We start from the raw sequence: 18,302 nt of genomic DNA, 5'->3' as shown, positions 1-18,302 counted from the left end.
AAGAAATGGAGAAGCGAGGAAAACAAAAGGAGAAGTAGAAAAGAATGGAAAAAAAAAAGGAAAAAAAAGTTAAAAGAATATAAAAGAAAAGAATTAAATTGCTCAAAATGAAAAAATATAGGGACCAATTTTATAATTTAACCTAAAATTTTTATTTGAAATGATGATTTAATGTGCCACATCAGCTTACTGTTACATTGTTAACGGAAATTAATGGCTTAGTGACTAAAATGTTACAAAACGATAACGTAAGTGACTAAAACGTAACATTTCAAACATAAGTGACTAAAATGTAACCTAAGGCAAACAAAAGTGACTATTTTGATAGTTTACCCTAAATATAAACAGTATCTTTAAATTTCTCCTCGAAATCAAGGAATTGAAGTATAAGGAGCACAAGTTCTGTGCTAAGTACAGCCCAATCCAAAAGTACTCACTTTTATAATTGAGATTAAAAACAGTGAGATTTATGGAGTTCAAATCCAAAGTTAAAACCCTTAGATTCAGAATTCAACATATTGATTCTTCTTTAAAATTTTACTACAGAAACTAGAATACAATCACCAATCAGCTCCCTAAACTCATCACCACACACCCAATTCAGCCAGCTCGGAGTCGAATTTGGCTTCAAAACTCCTTCAGGTTGCAGTTCTTTACATTGCTATGGACTGTGAAAACTCATTGGACCTGGTGATTTTCGAAACCTGTTTCAAACTATTAGGAATTTGGTCTAATTCTGATTGGAGAAAACCATTCAAATCACTAGAAACAACTCTTATTGCTTTAGGACGATCAGAGACGGCTTCAGTAATGGAAACCAAAGCTCGTAAAAGCTTTAAAACTCTGTTTCGCTTTTGAGCTATAATAGGAAAGTGATAAAATCTATAGAAACCATAACTGGTTTATAACTGCTTAAACCAAAAGCCGCCATTAAAGCAACCCATTTCTTCTTCTTCTGGGCAAATTCCAAACCCTTTAAAGCCAACTGCAGCTCCATTAGTTTCTAAGACAGAACGCTTCGAAAAAAGCCAAGAAAACTCACCTCAATCTCAAATGGAGTCTCCCTCTTCCTTCAATTAATGAAGTCTTCTAGCCCACATATATAAAAGAAAATAAGCAAAGTTTTTTTTTTTGAATCTAGGGTAAATGGTTATTACAAGTACAAAGAACATGAAAAGGAAGAGATAAAAATAGAAACAAGATCAAACTTAAACTATATTGTACAAGGCAAAGACGTCAAAGCAGTTGCAGCATAATAGAGCAGTCTGGCGCAGGGATAAATTTATGTATGCAAAAAAAAAAAAAAAAGAAGGAAGAAGGAAGAAGAAGAAAGAGAGGAATGATGAGAAACTAAATGGCAGGTGGTTTTACTGGAGAAAGCGAAGCGAAGAGAAACAGAATGAAAAACGATGCAGCAAAGTATTGTCGATGACTATGCAACACAAATTTCAACCATAAACAATTTGTTTAGCACAGTTTTTTTTCAAAAATACTTTTAGAATCAAAAATACTTTTTTTAAGTAATACTAAATAAGCCCTTAATTGAGTTGATCCCCAACAGAAAATGAATAGAGCAATAAATGAAGTCATTTCTATTTAAAGAGTTGATTTCAAAATTCATCATTGCGAGTTTTTAAATTAAGGGTCTGTTTGTTTGCAGCAAAATGTTTTCCAGATTTTCCAAGACACGAGTAAAATAAATGGGTTTTAGGGGAAAATGTCTTATGGATTTCATTTCTGTAAGACATTTTCCGGTTCCTCCTTCATTCAGGTAAGGTTCTTTCTCGTTCTTCCGTTCTTCGTTCATTTTCCTTCTTCCGTTCTTCATCTTCTCTTCCAGGTAAAAGTTCGTCGTATATCTTCTCTTCTCAGCATATTCTGTTTCGTTTCCTCTCTTTCTCTCTTTCTCAGGCAAATCTGCCATGAATTCTATTGTTTCAATCCCTTCTCCTAGTGTTTGGCCTCTGCTTTTTTATTGGGTTTTAGGGGAATACACTAAAGAAGAAGAAACAGAAAGATAAGATGACATGAGGGACGATGGAAGCAGTGCCAGGGGCGTTGGGAACAAGCGCCAGCTTGGCTCTTCGTTTGGGACAAACTGTTTTCTCCGCTGCTTCACTTCTCTTTATGTGTTTGGATGTTGAATTCTATAGCTATACTTCTTTCAGGTAACTGAAAACGTTTTAAGATTCTTCCATTTATTTGGTCATATTTTATCTTTCTTCCTCTCTTTGGCTTTTAATCTTCAATACCCATGCCTCTTTGTTTCTGATATTTGCTCGGAATTCAATTCGTTGTCAACTTTTAAAAGCTGGTTCTGATGTTTCTTTGGGAACCTCCAGGGAAAAACTATCACAATCGTGATCATTTTAGTGATTGGTTTTTAAGGAATTGGATGCTTCGTGTGTCTTTTTGCCATGTAAAATAGCAGCTTTACCATGTTGGAGAGAGCAAAAGTAATTCTGGTTCCTACTGGTATCTTCATGGAAATTGTTTGAAGGGATGGGCTTTGGGCTTGGGCAGAAAGTGAATTAGGTGAATTTTTTTTATGAAAACAAAAGGATTTAAGGTTTTAAAAAAAAGCCATTTTTAGGAAATCTTGCTTCTTGCTTACGGATGACTGCAGGGAAAGCTGCCATTTAATGATTGAAAGGGTAAAGTTATCTGAGAGTCTATTTTGATTCAGGGATATGCAAAGATCAATTGCTTTTTTTTTTTTTTTTTATGGATGACTGAATTTGGACTTTCAACAATTAGAGTTATCAAAACCATTCTCAATGTACATGACCTGTTACTTGGCTAGTTGTTGAACTAGACCATAGAATATAACTTATTTGCTGATGATATTTGTTATCCAAGGCTGGATTTCCAGACTTCTTATTTTCGATTCTGTTCAGATTGAAATTATTTGTTATTTTTCTTCCTCTGTTAAAAGTTTTCACCAGGTGAATGGAAATGGAAAAAATGCGTCTTTTTTTGTGTATAAAATGCACAATGTTGGGAGCATTTGTACAAGTAAAAGGCCTTAATTTAAGCAATTAACAAAATGGCCAGAGTCAAGTAGCTCATCAAGTGCTAATATCAAGGATGATTAAGCTAGATGTCAAGGGAATCAAGATAGTTAACAAGGTGAATTGTAAAAGTAGATAGTGGTCTTGTATGGCTTTTGCATTTGAACTTTATTCCTTGACTTGGGTCCTCCTGTTTTGCATGTTTCTGGAAAGATGAAACTAGATAATGAGGCACTGTCTGTATCTGCTATCTAACTTCTATAGATTAGCACAAACCATCTGGATCAATCTTAAGACAATGAATATAACCACTTTATTCTGTACTTCAGAAAAATTGTTATTTGAAACTTCTTATCTCCAATTTTCTTCGATGGAGATGCTATGTGCTTAGGACATAAGACCATAAGTACCAATCTGCTATGACTGGCATGGCCGTCTTACCTTATCTGTTCTTGCAATTTCAAAGCCCTTTCACTAGTAACAGAAGCTATTGAATGATAAAAAATTGCCATAGGATAAGGTCTTCTATTGTCTAAACTTGCCTTGTCTATGGTGTTGTTCGATCAATTGCAGGTACAAACTATAATTTTCAATTGCTCATTAGATATAATGATATAGAAGATAATGTTTGTGTTTTCATTGTTGCTCACCAATTGTTGGGTGATAAATCAATCTCCAATTTTCCTTTAAATTTTTTCGTAGCTACTTGGTGACAGTCATGGGTTTAGTGACTCCATGGAGTGTGTCATTAGCATTGGTTGATGCATATTTCGTGTTCGTTAAAGGCTTACCACGACAACCAAGGGTACTGTTAGTTGTCATTGTTGGAGACTGGGTATGTTACGAGGCTTATTATGCATATCATCACCATGGTGTTATCCCTTATCATAATTTGATGTAAAAACATGTGTTTTATCTGATTGCAGGCCTTGTCATTTCTCTCACTAGCCATGGCTTGCTCAACTGCTAGTGTGACAAGTCTCTTGGTCAATGTCAGCTCGACATATTGCTCGTCAAAGATATGCAGTAGATATCAGTTGTCTGCAGCTATGGCTTTCATGTCGTGGTTTCTATCCTTTGCTTCAACTCTCTTCAATCTTTGGCTCCTTCCATCTTTGTAGCGACTCGCAACTTCCAAGTTCCAACCCTTTCTTCATACACAAAAAGTTCAGCAGGCAGATCCTGACAGTTCCATAGATGTTCAAATTAAGAAGTGTACATTGACAGTATTATATACAAACATCAAAATCTTGAACGATAAAATTGAATTTCAATGTTTTTGAATAAAGTTTGCTGTCAATTTACGATTCAATGATTCATTTATCTAGTTCATACAGTTTATTAAAAATATAACATTCAGCAAATTCTTGCAGGTGGTGAAAGAAAAACTGCAGCTATAACTGCAAAGAGTCCCTTGCGGTTGTACCAAAATGACAAATTAGGGCCATTTCTTAATTACCCCTTAAAAATCCACCAATTTCAGCCAAACATTCCAAAGCCCTCAAATCAGCCCTCCATTATTATCTCGACAATTGTTTCTCCTAGGGAATTTGCTTGTTTTGTTTCTCCTAGGAGGTATCTTTGCAAGGGTCACACTTGACTGGTTATGGCTCATAGGCAAGGGATGGTAAAGCTTAGGTTCAAAGCTGGTTTTAACAATGAAAAATCAGGTTTATTGAGTTGAAATTGGAAATAATGATCCCTTGCATTTTGATTTGAACACAGTAAATGATGAAATTGTTCCATAGTCGTAGGCTACACGCACCAATGCTGAGATTTCATATTCATTAAAATTCCTTTGTATTCATCAACACCATGCTTTAAGATTACTGAATGTGTCATTGTCTTCTATTCTATCTGTCATATATCATATATCAAATTCCTAACCACCCTACTAATCAAATAGTTAAGTCTTTAATCCTTAAAAAATTGCAGCCAGAGGTAGATGGGTTTCAATTGCAACATGATAAATCTTTTTAATAAAGTAATTTAAATCTAAAATAATGAATTTTAAACTCAAAACATCGGAGTTTTGATGGTTAAACTTAGTTTAATTTGTATAATTTTATATATATTTTCAAATATTTTTCACTCTTCCAAAATTATCTGTCTAAATATTTTAGCACAAATATTACAAATAATTTATTTGACTTTGGTTGTTTTCAATTTATGATGGTTAATATTCTAACTTAATAATTAAGTATTATTATAGATTTAATTAGATTTATTTATTTATAAATAAATCATTACAATATATGTAAAAACAATTTAATATATATATAAATATATTAATATATGTAAAAACAATTTTTCTGGAAAATATTTTCAGGAAATCTATCAAACAACAAAAATATTTTACATGATTCATCCAAACACTAGAATTTGGGAACCAATTAGGGACTAATTTGTGTAGTTTCTAAAATTTTAGGTTAAAATTGTAAAGTCTGTGTTATAGGGACACACAATCATGTGGGAGGGTCTAGGCCATGTGGGCCACATGGTCGTGTGGTCTGGGTTGGGTTCGATTTTGCCTAAATTTTCTAGCAAAAGAACACACATATAACTTATGGGGTCTCGTATGATGATCCTTATGTCCAAAATTGATCTGGGATACTTACAATAGGTCTTTTAATCGATGAAAATGTAATAATTACTATTGATGTTTAAGATTTATCAAGTTTTAACAAGATTTCATGAAAACCCATTAAATATTTAGAATTAATTTTAGAAAAATTATCAAGAACGATATTATACTAGATTTTTAGAGTTCTACAAAATTAAAAAAAGGAATTCTTACCGATATTGGCACATTAGAAACAGATTTTGACGACATTACGCTAAATCATTATGAAGAATAGATTGAACGAGGTTGATGTTGGGTACGAGATTTGAATATAACATTTTCAACAAAAGATGATGAACATTTTTATGAAAAAGAGAAGTAATAAAAAAAATGTATTAAAAAAAGAGGGAGAAATGAATTCTAATTAGGTTTGAAAAAATAACCAAAATCCTAATATAACTAGGAAATGAGTTAAAAGGCCAAGTTGTGCAAATTTTGGGGTTGTTTTGGCAAATAAACCTTCTTGTTGAGATTTAAAACTAAAGGAAGGGTATTGTCATGGATAGAACTTAAGACTATAAGGAGAATGGGGTGATGCTTGGTGATTGGTCTATTACACATTTCTTAATTATTTCCTACCACATTTATTTATTATACTAACTTAGTTTTCATCCTTAATTGTTGAAAAATAAAAAGGAAAAATGCAAAAAGTGGGTTAGTGAAACCTAGAGAGGTCATATTGTGATTTTTTTAGTTAAGATTTTGAAATTATGTTAAGTAATTTGTTCTAGTTAAGTGGTTAAGGGTTGTGCTTGTGTGAGAAAGGTTTTAGGTTCGAATCCTTTCGCTTCTGTTTTTGCAAATTTTGTCTAAATCCCTAGTTTTTGGCATTTGGTTTAAGAAATATTTGAGTGCATTTATTGACAAGAATGAGCCTGTTGGTTTGATGGTAAGGTATCAACTTACCCTTTGGTCTTATGTTCAAATCCTTACATATGCAAAGTGGAAAAAAATTATTAACTTTGGGAAAAATCTTATGTGGATACGACTAGGAGTTAGTTGGGTAGTTTTAAAAGTAGTGAAGAGAGATTTTCTTCCAAATTTTCTTTTTATTATTACCATCCCCTCACTCTCTCCCTCCCCCTTCATTTTCTCGTTAGTTTTTTTCTTTATGGTAGGTTTTCCAATTTTTCATGCTTTTTTTCTCTCTTCTTCTTTTTTATTCTTTTGTTAATTTGTGTATCATCCGTCCTTTGTGCTATAAGTTTGTCATTAAGGGTAAGGTTGCTTCATCCTTTATTTTTTCAGCCATGTATTAAAATTACTTTATTGGGCGTTTAGGGTTTCAGAGCTTTAGTAGTATTGTATTAATATGTATTTTTTGTACTTAACGAGTTCGAAGCGTTTTTAAGAAAAGAACAATAGGTGTTGGGCATTCCTTCGACGACTTAGATATTGTTGTTGTTTTCTTTGTGGTTGGTTCTTTAATGTTATGTTAGTGAGTCAATCTTGATTTCGTGTTGCATTTTGTTACTAATACGTTTGGAATATTGATTTTAGGTTCTTGTGTGTTCTTTCGCGAATCTACATCAAAATCAACAACCAAGCGTGTGATTTAACTCAAAAAACTCATCGAAAATTCAAAAAATATGTAAAACAAAGTTGTTTTCTAAAACTGCCCAGTGACACATAATCGTGTGATAGGCCGTGAGGGACACAGGACCGTGTGTGATTTTGTAGCCCATGTAGGGCACACGACCATGTGTATTTTTACAACCCATGTGGTTTGTCATGCAGGCTATGTTCCCACACACTGCTGTGTGAGACCATGTTGATCGTGTGGATAGACCATATGGACCACACGACTAGCTTTTTGGGCTGAGTAGGTCTTTTGGGCCAATTAAGGGTCGATTAAAGGACTCAGAATTTAGGTCCGATGGCATTAGGTAGGCCTAGAAAGCATAAATTTTAGTAAAACAAACATGGGTAAGTGTAGGAAGTATGTTAAATAAATTATGATAAATATAATAATGCAATATTATTTGCTATAAGTAGGTACGTGAGTTAAGCATGACTATTTTGTAAACCATGTGTTATACATATTTTGTTATCTGTTCTGATAAGCTATCCGATTCGACCATGAATATGATATGCTATGATATATATAAATTATGTGTAAGTTACGGTCCGTATAATATCTGTTTATGTATGCATGCATACAACTTATGTGATAAATATGTATGTCAATGTGATTTAGCATATGCATTGGGGTGGTTCTGATTTGCTGGAGGAAGTGTTTTCTAGTAGCTGTGTAAGCCCAATTTTACCCGGGCCTGGCAACCAACCTAAACAGTCCATTTTACAAAAAATTAAATAAACCCAAAACCCATTTACAAAAATAGGCCCAAACATGGCCCAAACCCAATGAAAACTAGGGTTTCAGAACCCTAGTTTCTGCCACCGCCCTTGCGCCGCACGCCTCACACGCTTCCATCACATCACTCCTCTGGCAGCCACCAACTTTGCTACTTGCTTCAATCACCGCAACTTACACCTGCAAACAAGTCAAGATCAGTACCAACAGCAAGAACAAGGGCTACAAAAGCTGAAATACATTGTAAAAATAGGGGGGATTTTTCTTTTAGGTTTTTTCTTCTTTTCTTTCGGCAAAAGCCAAATACACTGTAAAAGGGGGGCCCTTTTCTTTTTCACGAGATTGAGTAATAAAAAACAAATAGGTGATTTTTTTATCTCAGATTCGCGTTTCTTTTTCGTTTTATTTTTTTATATTAAATAGAAAATAACAAAGGCAAAGGGGACTCACCGGTGAACTTTCGTGATCACATCATCGAAGAGAGGGGAGTCTCCATCGCCGTTAGGATCGGATTTGAAAGGAGGCCGGGGTTCTCCTCTGTTTTGGCCGTCTAGAGGGTTTGACCCTCAAACGGCACTGCGAGATAAGGGCCAAAAGCCCATTTCTTTTCCTCGTCGGCCGCAACCATGGCAGTTGCACGGTGGACGGAGGGCGGAACCCTAGGTCGAATTCGATTGGCTGAGGGGAAAGGCAGAGAGTGTTTGTCTATTTTTATTTATTTATTTTTGAAGCTGATTAGAATGAAATTTAAGTTTTTTTTAGTTTTTATAGCATTTAAAACGGCACCGTTTCACCTAGGGGTCTCAGCGCCAAAATGGCACCGTTTTGCGTGACCCAACCCATTACCAGGAGGATCCGCGTGTTTTGTGACTAGGGTATAATTACTACCCTAGTCCTTCCGCTTTGTTAACATTTTTTAATCAAGTTTTATATTTCTTTAAATTTACCCCATAATTTTCTGCGATTTCAGTTCAGTCGCTATTCGAACGACGTCGTTTTGGAGGAGAAGGGAAAATTTCCCTTTCAGTCCCTCCATGTTATTCGCGCGTTCAGGGTAGTCCTTCCTTTTATTTATTATTACTAATTTGCCCCGAAATTTCATCCTTAAGTTCAATTTAATCCTTCTTTTTGTTATTTTAGTTATTTTATTGTTAAATTAATTGATTTCATATTATTCTTGCTATCTTTATTATTGTACCCTTTTATTATTGTTTCCACATTGCTAATTAATCAATTTTACATCACTTCTATTGCATCTTTTACTCATACATTTAAATACTTTAATATATTTTATTTTATTATCTATTTCATTTATAATTATAAAACCTTAGCTTATTAACTGTCATTATTCTTTTATTCATTGTTACATTAATTACGTTTGCATTGGTATTTGTTTACTTATGTGGATTTTAATATTATTATCTTATAATATCATTTCATTATTTATTTATACCCATTTATATTTTCAAAATATTATTATTATTCTGTTTTAAAATCATAAGGTATTATTATCAGCATTATAAATTTATTATGCATTATTATATTAAGTTTCTTCATATATTAATATTTAATTTCATCATAAATCTTCTTATGTGTTTTCTATGTAAATCTAATATAATACACATATATATATTATAATTCATACACACCTACATTTTTCTTACATATATTTTGTAACTTAAAACTACGTATACATACATATATTCTTCCATATATTTTATAGTCTTAAAATATATGCATACATCTATACATTTTATAATACATATATGTACATATATTTTATAATTTACATATATACACATATTTTTGTTATATTGTATAATTTTAAAACGTATATATATATATATATATATATCCACATACATATTTTGTACTTCATAATTTTGATACCTATATATATACTTTATATTTCTATAAATTTTATTCATATCTTTTATTTATTTATTTTTATTTTAAAAGAACATTTTAATTTTATTTGCTTATGCTTGCTATTTTACATGTTATTAAATTGTCCCTTTTATTCGTTCATTTTATTACTTGTATTACTTTTATGCTATCGTATTCAGTATTGCTTTGTACGCATATTAACCTCGTGTTTCATTTCTACTATTTCAAGTTAGATTAATTTATCTCGACGCATAAGTTTCGACTTTCAAACAAGTAAAATTTTATGTTTAGATTCGAGAAAATTGATCCTTAACGCATTTGGTTCCAATTTCTTTGGATCTAAATAATCGAAAACGCTTTTTGTTACAGGCCCATTTTAACCCGGGCCCATTACAAATAAAAGGCCCAAGAAGCCCAATTCCCCAGACCCAACAAGGAGTCAGACTAGGGTTTCAGTCTCTGAAACCCTAGTGCCCCACTTGACTGGGGCCTCCACTTGACTGCTGCCACCAACCCACCGCCTCTGTCACGTCCTCTGCCACCACCGCCTCTCCACTGGCGCCATCGAGTGCCTGCAAACAATTAAGAAGAAACGACAGTACTAGCAAATAAATGTATAAAAGCCGAATTTGGATATCGGTTTTAGGGGTTCTGCTTCCCCGATTTTCCTTTGTAAAACGTCACTTAGAAATACAAAGAAAAAGAGATAGATTCAAGCAGAAAAAGCGAAAGCAGAAGCAGATCCAAGGTTTCCTTCTTTTATATTTCGAAAACACTAACCTATTTACAAGTTTTTTTATACACGGCATATACATATATATATATATACAAATAGAGTAAAAAAGAAAGGAAAAAAATACCTGCTTTTAGATCGGCCGAAGAAGGGAATTTTTTTAACTCTCCGGCCGCCGCATATGGCGGCGATGGCGCCGGCTACCGGCGGAGGTGCGATGGAGACACGGCGGCCCTTTGGCCGGTATCTGGACTTTGCCCAGAGAATATAAGGCCCCCTCCTCTTTTTTTCTTTACAAAATGTTTGAAATGAATTTTTTTTCCTGAAAATGCTGCTTTTATAGTTCAGAAAAACAACGCCGTTTTGGTCGGCGTCCTTAAGCCCCAAAACGACGTCGTTTTGGCCCTGACCCGCGCGGTGACCCGACCCGAGGGGAGGATCCGCGTGTTTTCACCTAATGAGTTATTTATGCACGTAGTCCCTCCTATTTTACAGAACATTACAATCTGGTCCTATTTCGTTGTTTTCACTCTTTTTGATTTAGCCCTAAAATTTTATTTTTGATTTATTTTAGTCCCATCGAAGCGCAGCGTTTTGGGACTTTGGAGTATTTACCATTGTGGTCCTCCCTCTTTCGGCGCGCGTCACAATTTAATCCTTTTTTCGGTTTTTATTTCGATTTCGCCCAATACTTTAGTTTTTATTTCGATTCAGTCCATATTTTAGCAATTTTATTATTCAGTTATTATTATTATTATCTTTACTATTATTATTATTATATTCATTAACATTATTATTAGTATTATGTTTTCTTATATTCACTTATGAAATTCTTAGATATATTTGTTTTAATATATTACTATTATACAATCGTTTTCGTATACATATACGTGTGTATATATATATGTATTTATTTATTTTCTTTTCTAATGTATTTATTTATTTTCTTTTCTAACCTATTTAATATACTTACTCAATTTTATATGCATATGTATATATATGTTTTTTTATATATATTAAAATATGTATATTGTTTATATATATTATGTCATTTTATTTTATTTTATTTTCCACATATGCATATATTTTCATCTATATACATATATTCTTATGTTTTGTAATATTTATGTATACCTTTCTTATAATATATATATATGTATGCATTTTAACCTTTGTAAATACATGTACATATACACACATATTTTAACTTATGCTTATATATATCTCTTTACATTTAATTGTATTTACTATTTATTGATTTCTTTTTATTATATGTTTGCCATCTTATTTATTTATCTTTTCTTATTTCATTTGTATTATTTTTTATGTTGCATTATTATTGTTATTTTACACCTACTTCTACTTGGATTTATCAAAAAACGGAAAATTCAAAAATAAAAGTAACAATCGGTATTTGAGATCCTCGAAAGAATCGAGCCCTAACGTATTAGGTTCTGATTTTCTTCGTTGAATCTAAATAATCGAGGTTACTTTTTTTTTTTAAAAAAAGACATAAATAAAACTCATTATCGAGAATTCAGTACGTCGTGTCCTAATGCATTGGACATGATACGTTGATTCCTCGAGACGAGAATTTTTCGAAATAAATGTAATATTTAATGTTTAACATTTGAAGAAATTGTATCTTAACATGATTGGGTTGCAATTTTTTTATGACTTAAACAATCAAACATTCTTTTAAATTTTCCTATGCGAGTTTAGACTGGCTCATTTCTGAAGAGGTAAGATATCGCACCCTAACGTATTGGGTGTGACATTTTCTCTTTCTGAAATGCTAAAGTCTTAATGAGCAGATCCTTTTTTATAACTTTTCTTTCAAAATAAGGATCGTATTTTTGAAATTCTTCAAGGTTTTAAATTTTCGACACTAAAGATATTAAGTAATCAACTAGGTACCAATTTTGGGCGTATCGAGGGTGCTAATCCTTCCTTGTGCGTAACCGACTCCCGAACCTATTTTTCTAAATTTCGTGGACCAAAACCGTTGTTTTAATAAAATCAAATGGTTTATTAAAAACAACCACTTTTCGAGGTGATCCAATCACACCTCATAAAAAAAGATTGGTGGCGACTCCCGTTTTCATTTTTCAAAACCCAAGTCGACCCCGTTTTTATCAAAAAATGGCGTCAACACTTTTAATAAAAATAAATAAATAAAAAGCTCATCATCGGGAATTCAACACATTGTGTCCTAACGTATTGGATATGACACGTTGTTTTCTCGAGATGAGGATTTTCCTAAATAATAAATAAAGGCAATATTCAATGTTTTGTATTTTGAGAAATTGTGCCCTAACGTATTGGGTTGCAATTTTTATACGACTTAAACAATTGAATATCCTTTTAACTTTTATTGTGCGAGCTCTTAGATAAGCTCATTTTCGAAGAGACGAAATATCGTGTCCTAACTCATTGGGTGTAACATTTTCCTTTCCGAAATGAGAAGATCTTAACGAGTATCTCGTTCCATATAAGTTTTAAAATATAGGGTCGTATTTTAAATCTCTTTAAAGTTTTTAATTTTCGACATTAAGACATTAACTAATCAACTAGGTACCAATTTTTGGGCATTACGAGGGTGCTAATCCTTCCTCGTACGTAACCGACTCCCGAACCCTTTTTTTTGAATTTCGTGGACCAAAATCGTTGTTTTAATAAAATTAAATTGTTTATTAAAAACAATCACTTTTTAAGGTGATCCGATCACACCTTATCAAAAAGGATTGGTGGAGACTCCAGTTTTCATTTTTGTTTTTCAAAACCCAAGTCGACCTCGTTTTATCCACAAAATGGTGTCAACAGTAGCATTACTGCATTTTCGGCGGTTAAACTATGATATATGTTTGGCAACTGAGGTGCACTATTATGAGTGGCATGCCACCACGACCCGGTGTGATTTGGATGGATGGACTCTTGAAGTCCTAATTGGTGTGATTCGTTGGACGGAGGTGGTGTGTAGCAGATGAATGTAGGATTTGTATCTTCATTTGTTCTGGTCTGGTATGGCATATGTACTTCTAAAAACATGACATTCTGGTATGATATATTTGTACATGAAATTATGATATTCCACAATCGAAATATGTTTCGGCTATATGATATTATGATCTGAAATACATATGTTTCTAGTAATATAACATTCTGATATGTTATTGATACATTAAAGTAAAATTTTGTGATCACATTTACACATGTGCTTGTTAAATAAAAATTATGCTTGTTGGTTGAGATACACACTGAGCTCCTAGCTCATTTGTTTGTTTAATATGTTTTAGGTTAACTTCTAACTTAGGACCGGACGACATGTGGGAGCTTAGATTGGTTACCAGATAAAATATTTATGGGTTTACAATTTAATTATTTTTGGACTGTAATATGTTTTTGGTCCTAGTTTTGGTTTTTGTTATATTTGTTAACATTTAATATTTTTGAGCATTAAACTGCAAATCACACGAGCTAATAAGTTAGATTTCGCTTTTCAGACTAAAACAAACTTTGAAAATTTTTCGCTACAAGATTAAATAATCATTTAAGTATTTTTTGAAAATAAAATATATGGTTTGTAACGAATGATTGTTTTAATACTAGAAATGATCTGCTCACATTAGTACTTTCAAAACGCGTGATTTTGAATGTGAATTATGGATTTTAAGTAAGTGTTTTCGAACTCGGCTTTTCTAACCATCAATGGGTGTTTTGCCAAAATTTTATGTTTTCGAAGCATGCATTGAGTTTGATTTGAACCGAAGCTTTGAATGAGTTGATTTAATCACTTAGTATCTAGTCATAACTTCTAGGCCGAGTTTTGGAGTGTTACAACCCAAGCGTGTTGTTTTTTTTAGACTTCAGTTGAATCCTTCTCAAGCCCACCAAAATTTCTTCTTAACAAACTCATATCTATCTGGGCTCCAAAAATCATCTCTGGAACCTTCTTTAAAAGTTTTCCAATCGGTTGCTTGAACTGACCCAGTCACTTCCAGTCCATCCACCGGTAACCTAAGCTATAGTTGCATGTCCTCCAAAGTGATAGTACACACGCCGCATGGAAAATGAAATGTGTGTGTCTTGAGTCTCCACTTTTTCACTAACGCGCTTACGAGTGTCGGGTCCAACTTACACCCCTTACCTACAAGGGCCACATGGGAAAATCGACATCTCTCATGTAGGGTTCGATCAAGGGTGATGGTGGAGTGGATAGATTACGAATATACGTCTCAAAAATTTGAAATTGTTCCTATTTAGGTAAAAATATACAAAAGATTAAATTCAAATATAACAAGGAAATAGTAAAATTAAACAACATTGAAATATAATAAAAAATATTCCTACCATTTGCAATTGGTCAACGGAAATGTGGTTGTCATCAAAACGAGTTAGAGATTTTGTCATTGCTAATTTTGAAAAACACCGAATAATTTGTAATAGGAAAAATAATTTATGAAAATGTTGAGATAATTTTAATAAAAAAATAAAGTTGAGAGAGAAATAAATTTTGAGTGGGATTTAAAAGGGAATTTAGAGAAATTTGAGAGAGATTTGAGATTGAATTGGAAGAAAAATGAAATGGGGAAGGGTTATATAATAAAATGGGACCGTAGAGAGTGGGTGGAGGGTCCAATGGCTAATTAAATAATCGTTGGAGAAAGTAGTCATTGGAGTTATCGTTGGAGGAAAATGCTTTTGGCTGATTTGGTAGAAAGCGCTTTCAGCTAGAAGCATTTTTTTGGCAACATATTGAAAATGCTTCAAACTGGAAGTGTTTTTCTGCAAATTAGCCAAAAAAGTTTATAACTAGGACTGTTTTTGTAAAATTGACCTACTTCTATAATTTTTACAAAAGATTGCCTATTCTGGTAATTTTGTTTTTCGACATTTTTAAATAATTTAATCCAAATTCATAATTTTAACATTGGAATTTTTGAAAGTCTCTCGTATGAGTTCGAAATTTCAAAAACTCTATATTGTTATTTATAGTTAATTTTGAGGAAAAGAGTTTTCTATATAATAAAAATAAATAAATGTTAACAAGTATACTTACGTTTGTCTCTAAAATTTGCAAACAAATAAATAATAGAAAATACACATTAAATGTATACAAATGAATAAAGAAAAATCATTTTCATTTCTAATAACAAATGAAAATTAAGAAAAAGAAACTGCAGAAAAGTAGATATTTTAAATGTATTGAAAATCATATAAATAATTAACACAAAGACTTCACTTTTTTCTAAGTCATCCTCTACCATTTCATGTCATGTGGCAAACCAATCAGTACCAATCAGAAAAAAATCCTCATAATTTAAATCCAATACTGCACTAATCTCATAACACAGATCCTTTGGCTACTAAACCAAGAAAACCCAGTTGTGTTAGAGTTTATGCTTTCCAAGTGGTTGACTTTTCCAGGCAGATCAATTTCAATTTCTTTCTGAAAGTTTCTCTTTTTTTTTTTAGTTCAACCTTGATTTCTACTTTGTTGCCCCTTCTTTCAAGTTCCTTTCTTTTTGTATTCAGTTTTACTTACTTTTGCTAAAAAAAAACCCAACCTTCAAATCCCTTTTGATTGTATTGAAGTAGTAAGAATCTTCCCAACACTAAGTGTAGTATTAGCAACCATCTTGACTTTTCAAAGATGAATGGTGTCAGAAATTTGACACCGAAAATCTAAGCATTTAAGGCATAGATTTTTGGGTTGAAATTTGGCTTGGGATAATTACAATTTTGGTCCCTAATTTTATAGGGACTTTACAAGTTGATCCTTGAGCTTCAACTATAAATAGGCCTAGCTATTTCTCATTTTCTACATCCCACAAATGCCATTCTCTACTTAAGGCATTGTTCTCTCTCCTTATTTGTAAATTTTCACTTGTATTTTGGAGTGAAATATATTTGGTAATGCCCAAGGACGTAGGCAAAATTTGCTGAACCTCGTTAAAATTCTAGTGTTCTTTATGGTTTATTTTGCATATTTTGCGAGTGTGATTGTAGTGATTTATTGTGCTATTAAATTACGATAGAGGGATATTCTGGCTAGGAAAGACCTGGTACTTAAGCGATCCTCGTGATCCACCTCTCTTTCCTGGGAATTGAACTTAGTGTGATTTTTTAGTACAATAATTTTACTCTTTTACACGCTTCCGTGCAACAATTGGTATCAGAGCTAGATTCGTACTTGGGGAATACTACTGTTTACGATACTATTTACGTATACAGTATTGTTCATCCACGGTACTATTCATATAGATGGTACTATTCACATATACAGTAGTTGGGATCGAGGAGAAAAATGGCAGAGACATCGTCATCAACAAAGACTACCGTGACCAATGCAAAATTTGAAGTAGAGAAATTTGATGATACCAATAATTTTGGTATGTGGCAATGTGAGATCTTGGATGTCTTATGTCAGCAAGAGTTGGATATAGCCCTTGAAGAAAAACCTAACAAGATGGATGACAAGGAGTGGACCAAGATCAATAGACAGGCGTATGGTACAGTCCGCCTATGTTTGGCCAAAGAGCAGAAGTACTCTGTCATGAGGGAGACATCAGCGAAGAAGTTGTGGGATACACTGGAAGAAAAGTTTCTAACAAAAAGTCTTGAAAATAGGCTTTATATGAAAAAGAAACTTTTTCGATTCACTTATGCACCTGGTATGTCGATGAATGACCATGTGAACTCATTCAATAAAATTTTAGCAGACTTACTAAATTTGGATGAGAAATTTGAAGATGAAGACAAGGCATTATTGTTTTTGAATTCTCTTCCTGATGAATATGATCATATTACCACTACATTGCTTCATGGAAAGGATACAATCACATTTGATGCAGTCTGCAGTGCGTTGTACAGATCTGAGACTCAAACGAAAGATAAAAGAGATCATAGAGATACAATTGCAGAAGTCTTAACAGTAAGAGGTCGTTCACACAGCAACAAACCTGGTAGAAGGGGCAAGTCTAAAGGGAGACCCGCCAAAGATGAATGTGCTTTTTGTCATGAGAAAGGGCATTGGAAAAAGAATTGTCCTAAGTTACAAAAGGGCAAGGCTATTTCTGATGCATGTGTAATGGAGTATGATGAGGAGTCAGACTTTAGCTTGGTTGGCATGGTAATGACATGTCATACGGATGAGTGGATCTTGGATTCGGGATGTACTTACCATATGTGTCCAATAAGGACTGGTTTTCTAGTCTTGAAGAACTAGAAGGTGGAGTTGTTTTTATGGGCAATGACAGTGCTTATAAGACAATGGGAGTAGGTACAATCAAATTAAAGAATCACGAGGGCTCAATCCAAGTCTTGACGGATGTTCGCTATATACCTAGCTTGAAGAAAAATCTCATCTCATTAGGGGCCCTAGAATCTAAAGGGCTCACAATCACTTTGAGAGATGGATTACTAAAGGTAGTAGCTGGGGTATTGACAGTGATAAAAGGCACTAGAAGAAATAACTTGTACTATTTAAATGGAAGTACAGTTATTGGATCAACATCAACAGTTTCTGTGAAAGATGCAGATTCAGAGGCTACCAGGTTATGGCATATGCGATTGGGACATGCTGGTGAAAAAACTTTGCAGACTTTGGCGAAGCAAGACTTGTTGAAAGGTGTAAATTCTTACAAATTGGAGTTCTGTGAACATTGTGTTCTGGGCAAGCAGACGAGGGTAAAATTTGGTTCATCAATTCACAATACGGAAGGAATTTTGGAC

At 33.2% G+C, this 18,302-nt stretch overlaps 2 protein-coding genes and 1 long non-coding RNA gene across 3 annotated transcripts; 1 reads left to right on the top strand and 2 right to left on the bottom strand.

Annotated features, from left to right (window-relative positions):
- Positions 1 to 653: 653 nt before the first annotated feature.
- On the bottom strand, positions 654 to 1,924 carry LOC105767161 (protein PHLOEM PROTEIN 2-LIKE A10-like). Its single transcript, XM_012586669.1, has 2 exons — positions 1,747 to 1,924; positions 654 to 859 (listed from the first exon to the last, which is right to left on the bottom strand). Exons 1-2 carry the CDS (start codon positions 1,922 to 1,924, stop codon positions 654 to 656), a joined length of 384 nt encoding a protein of 127 aa, XP_012442123.1.
- LOC128040958 (CASP-like protein ARALYDRAFT_485429) lies at positions 1,710 to 4,271 on the top strand. Its single transcript, XM_052630058.1, has 3 exons — positions 1,710 to 2,168; positions 3,714 to 3,846; positions 3,938 to 4,271. The coding sequence occupies exons 1-3, from the start codon at positions 2,038 to 2,040 to the stop codon at positions 4,130 to 4,132; spliced, it is 459 nt and encodes a 152-aa protein (XP_052486018.1). The 5' UTR covers positions 1,710 to 2,037; the 3' UTR covers positions 4,133 to 4,271.
- Positions 4,272 to 10,091: 5,820 nt separating this feature from the next.
- LOC105766398 (uncharacterized) lies at positions 10,092 to 10,873 on the bottom strand. Its single transcript, XR_001125215.2, has 2 exons — positions 10,696 to 10,873; positions 10,092 to 10,407 (listed from the first exon to the last, which is right to left on the bottom strand). It is a non-coding gene; the product is annotated as an uncharacterized LOC105766398 (long non-coding RNA).
- Between the last annotated feature and the right edge of the window lie 7,429 nt (positions 10,874 to 18,302).

This window comes from Gossypium raimondii, chromosome 5 (assembly GCF_025698545.1).
Source record: "Gossypium raimondii isolate GPD5lz chromosome 5, ASM2569854v1, whole genome shotgun sequence".
Lineage (NCBI taxonomy): Eukaryota > Viridiplantae > Streptophyta > Magnoliopsida > Malvales > Malvaceae > Gossypium > Gossypium raimondii.
Note: the sequence above shows the minus strand (reverse complement) of the source record. Positions and strands in the feature narration are given on the sequence as shown.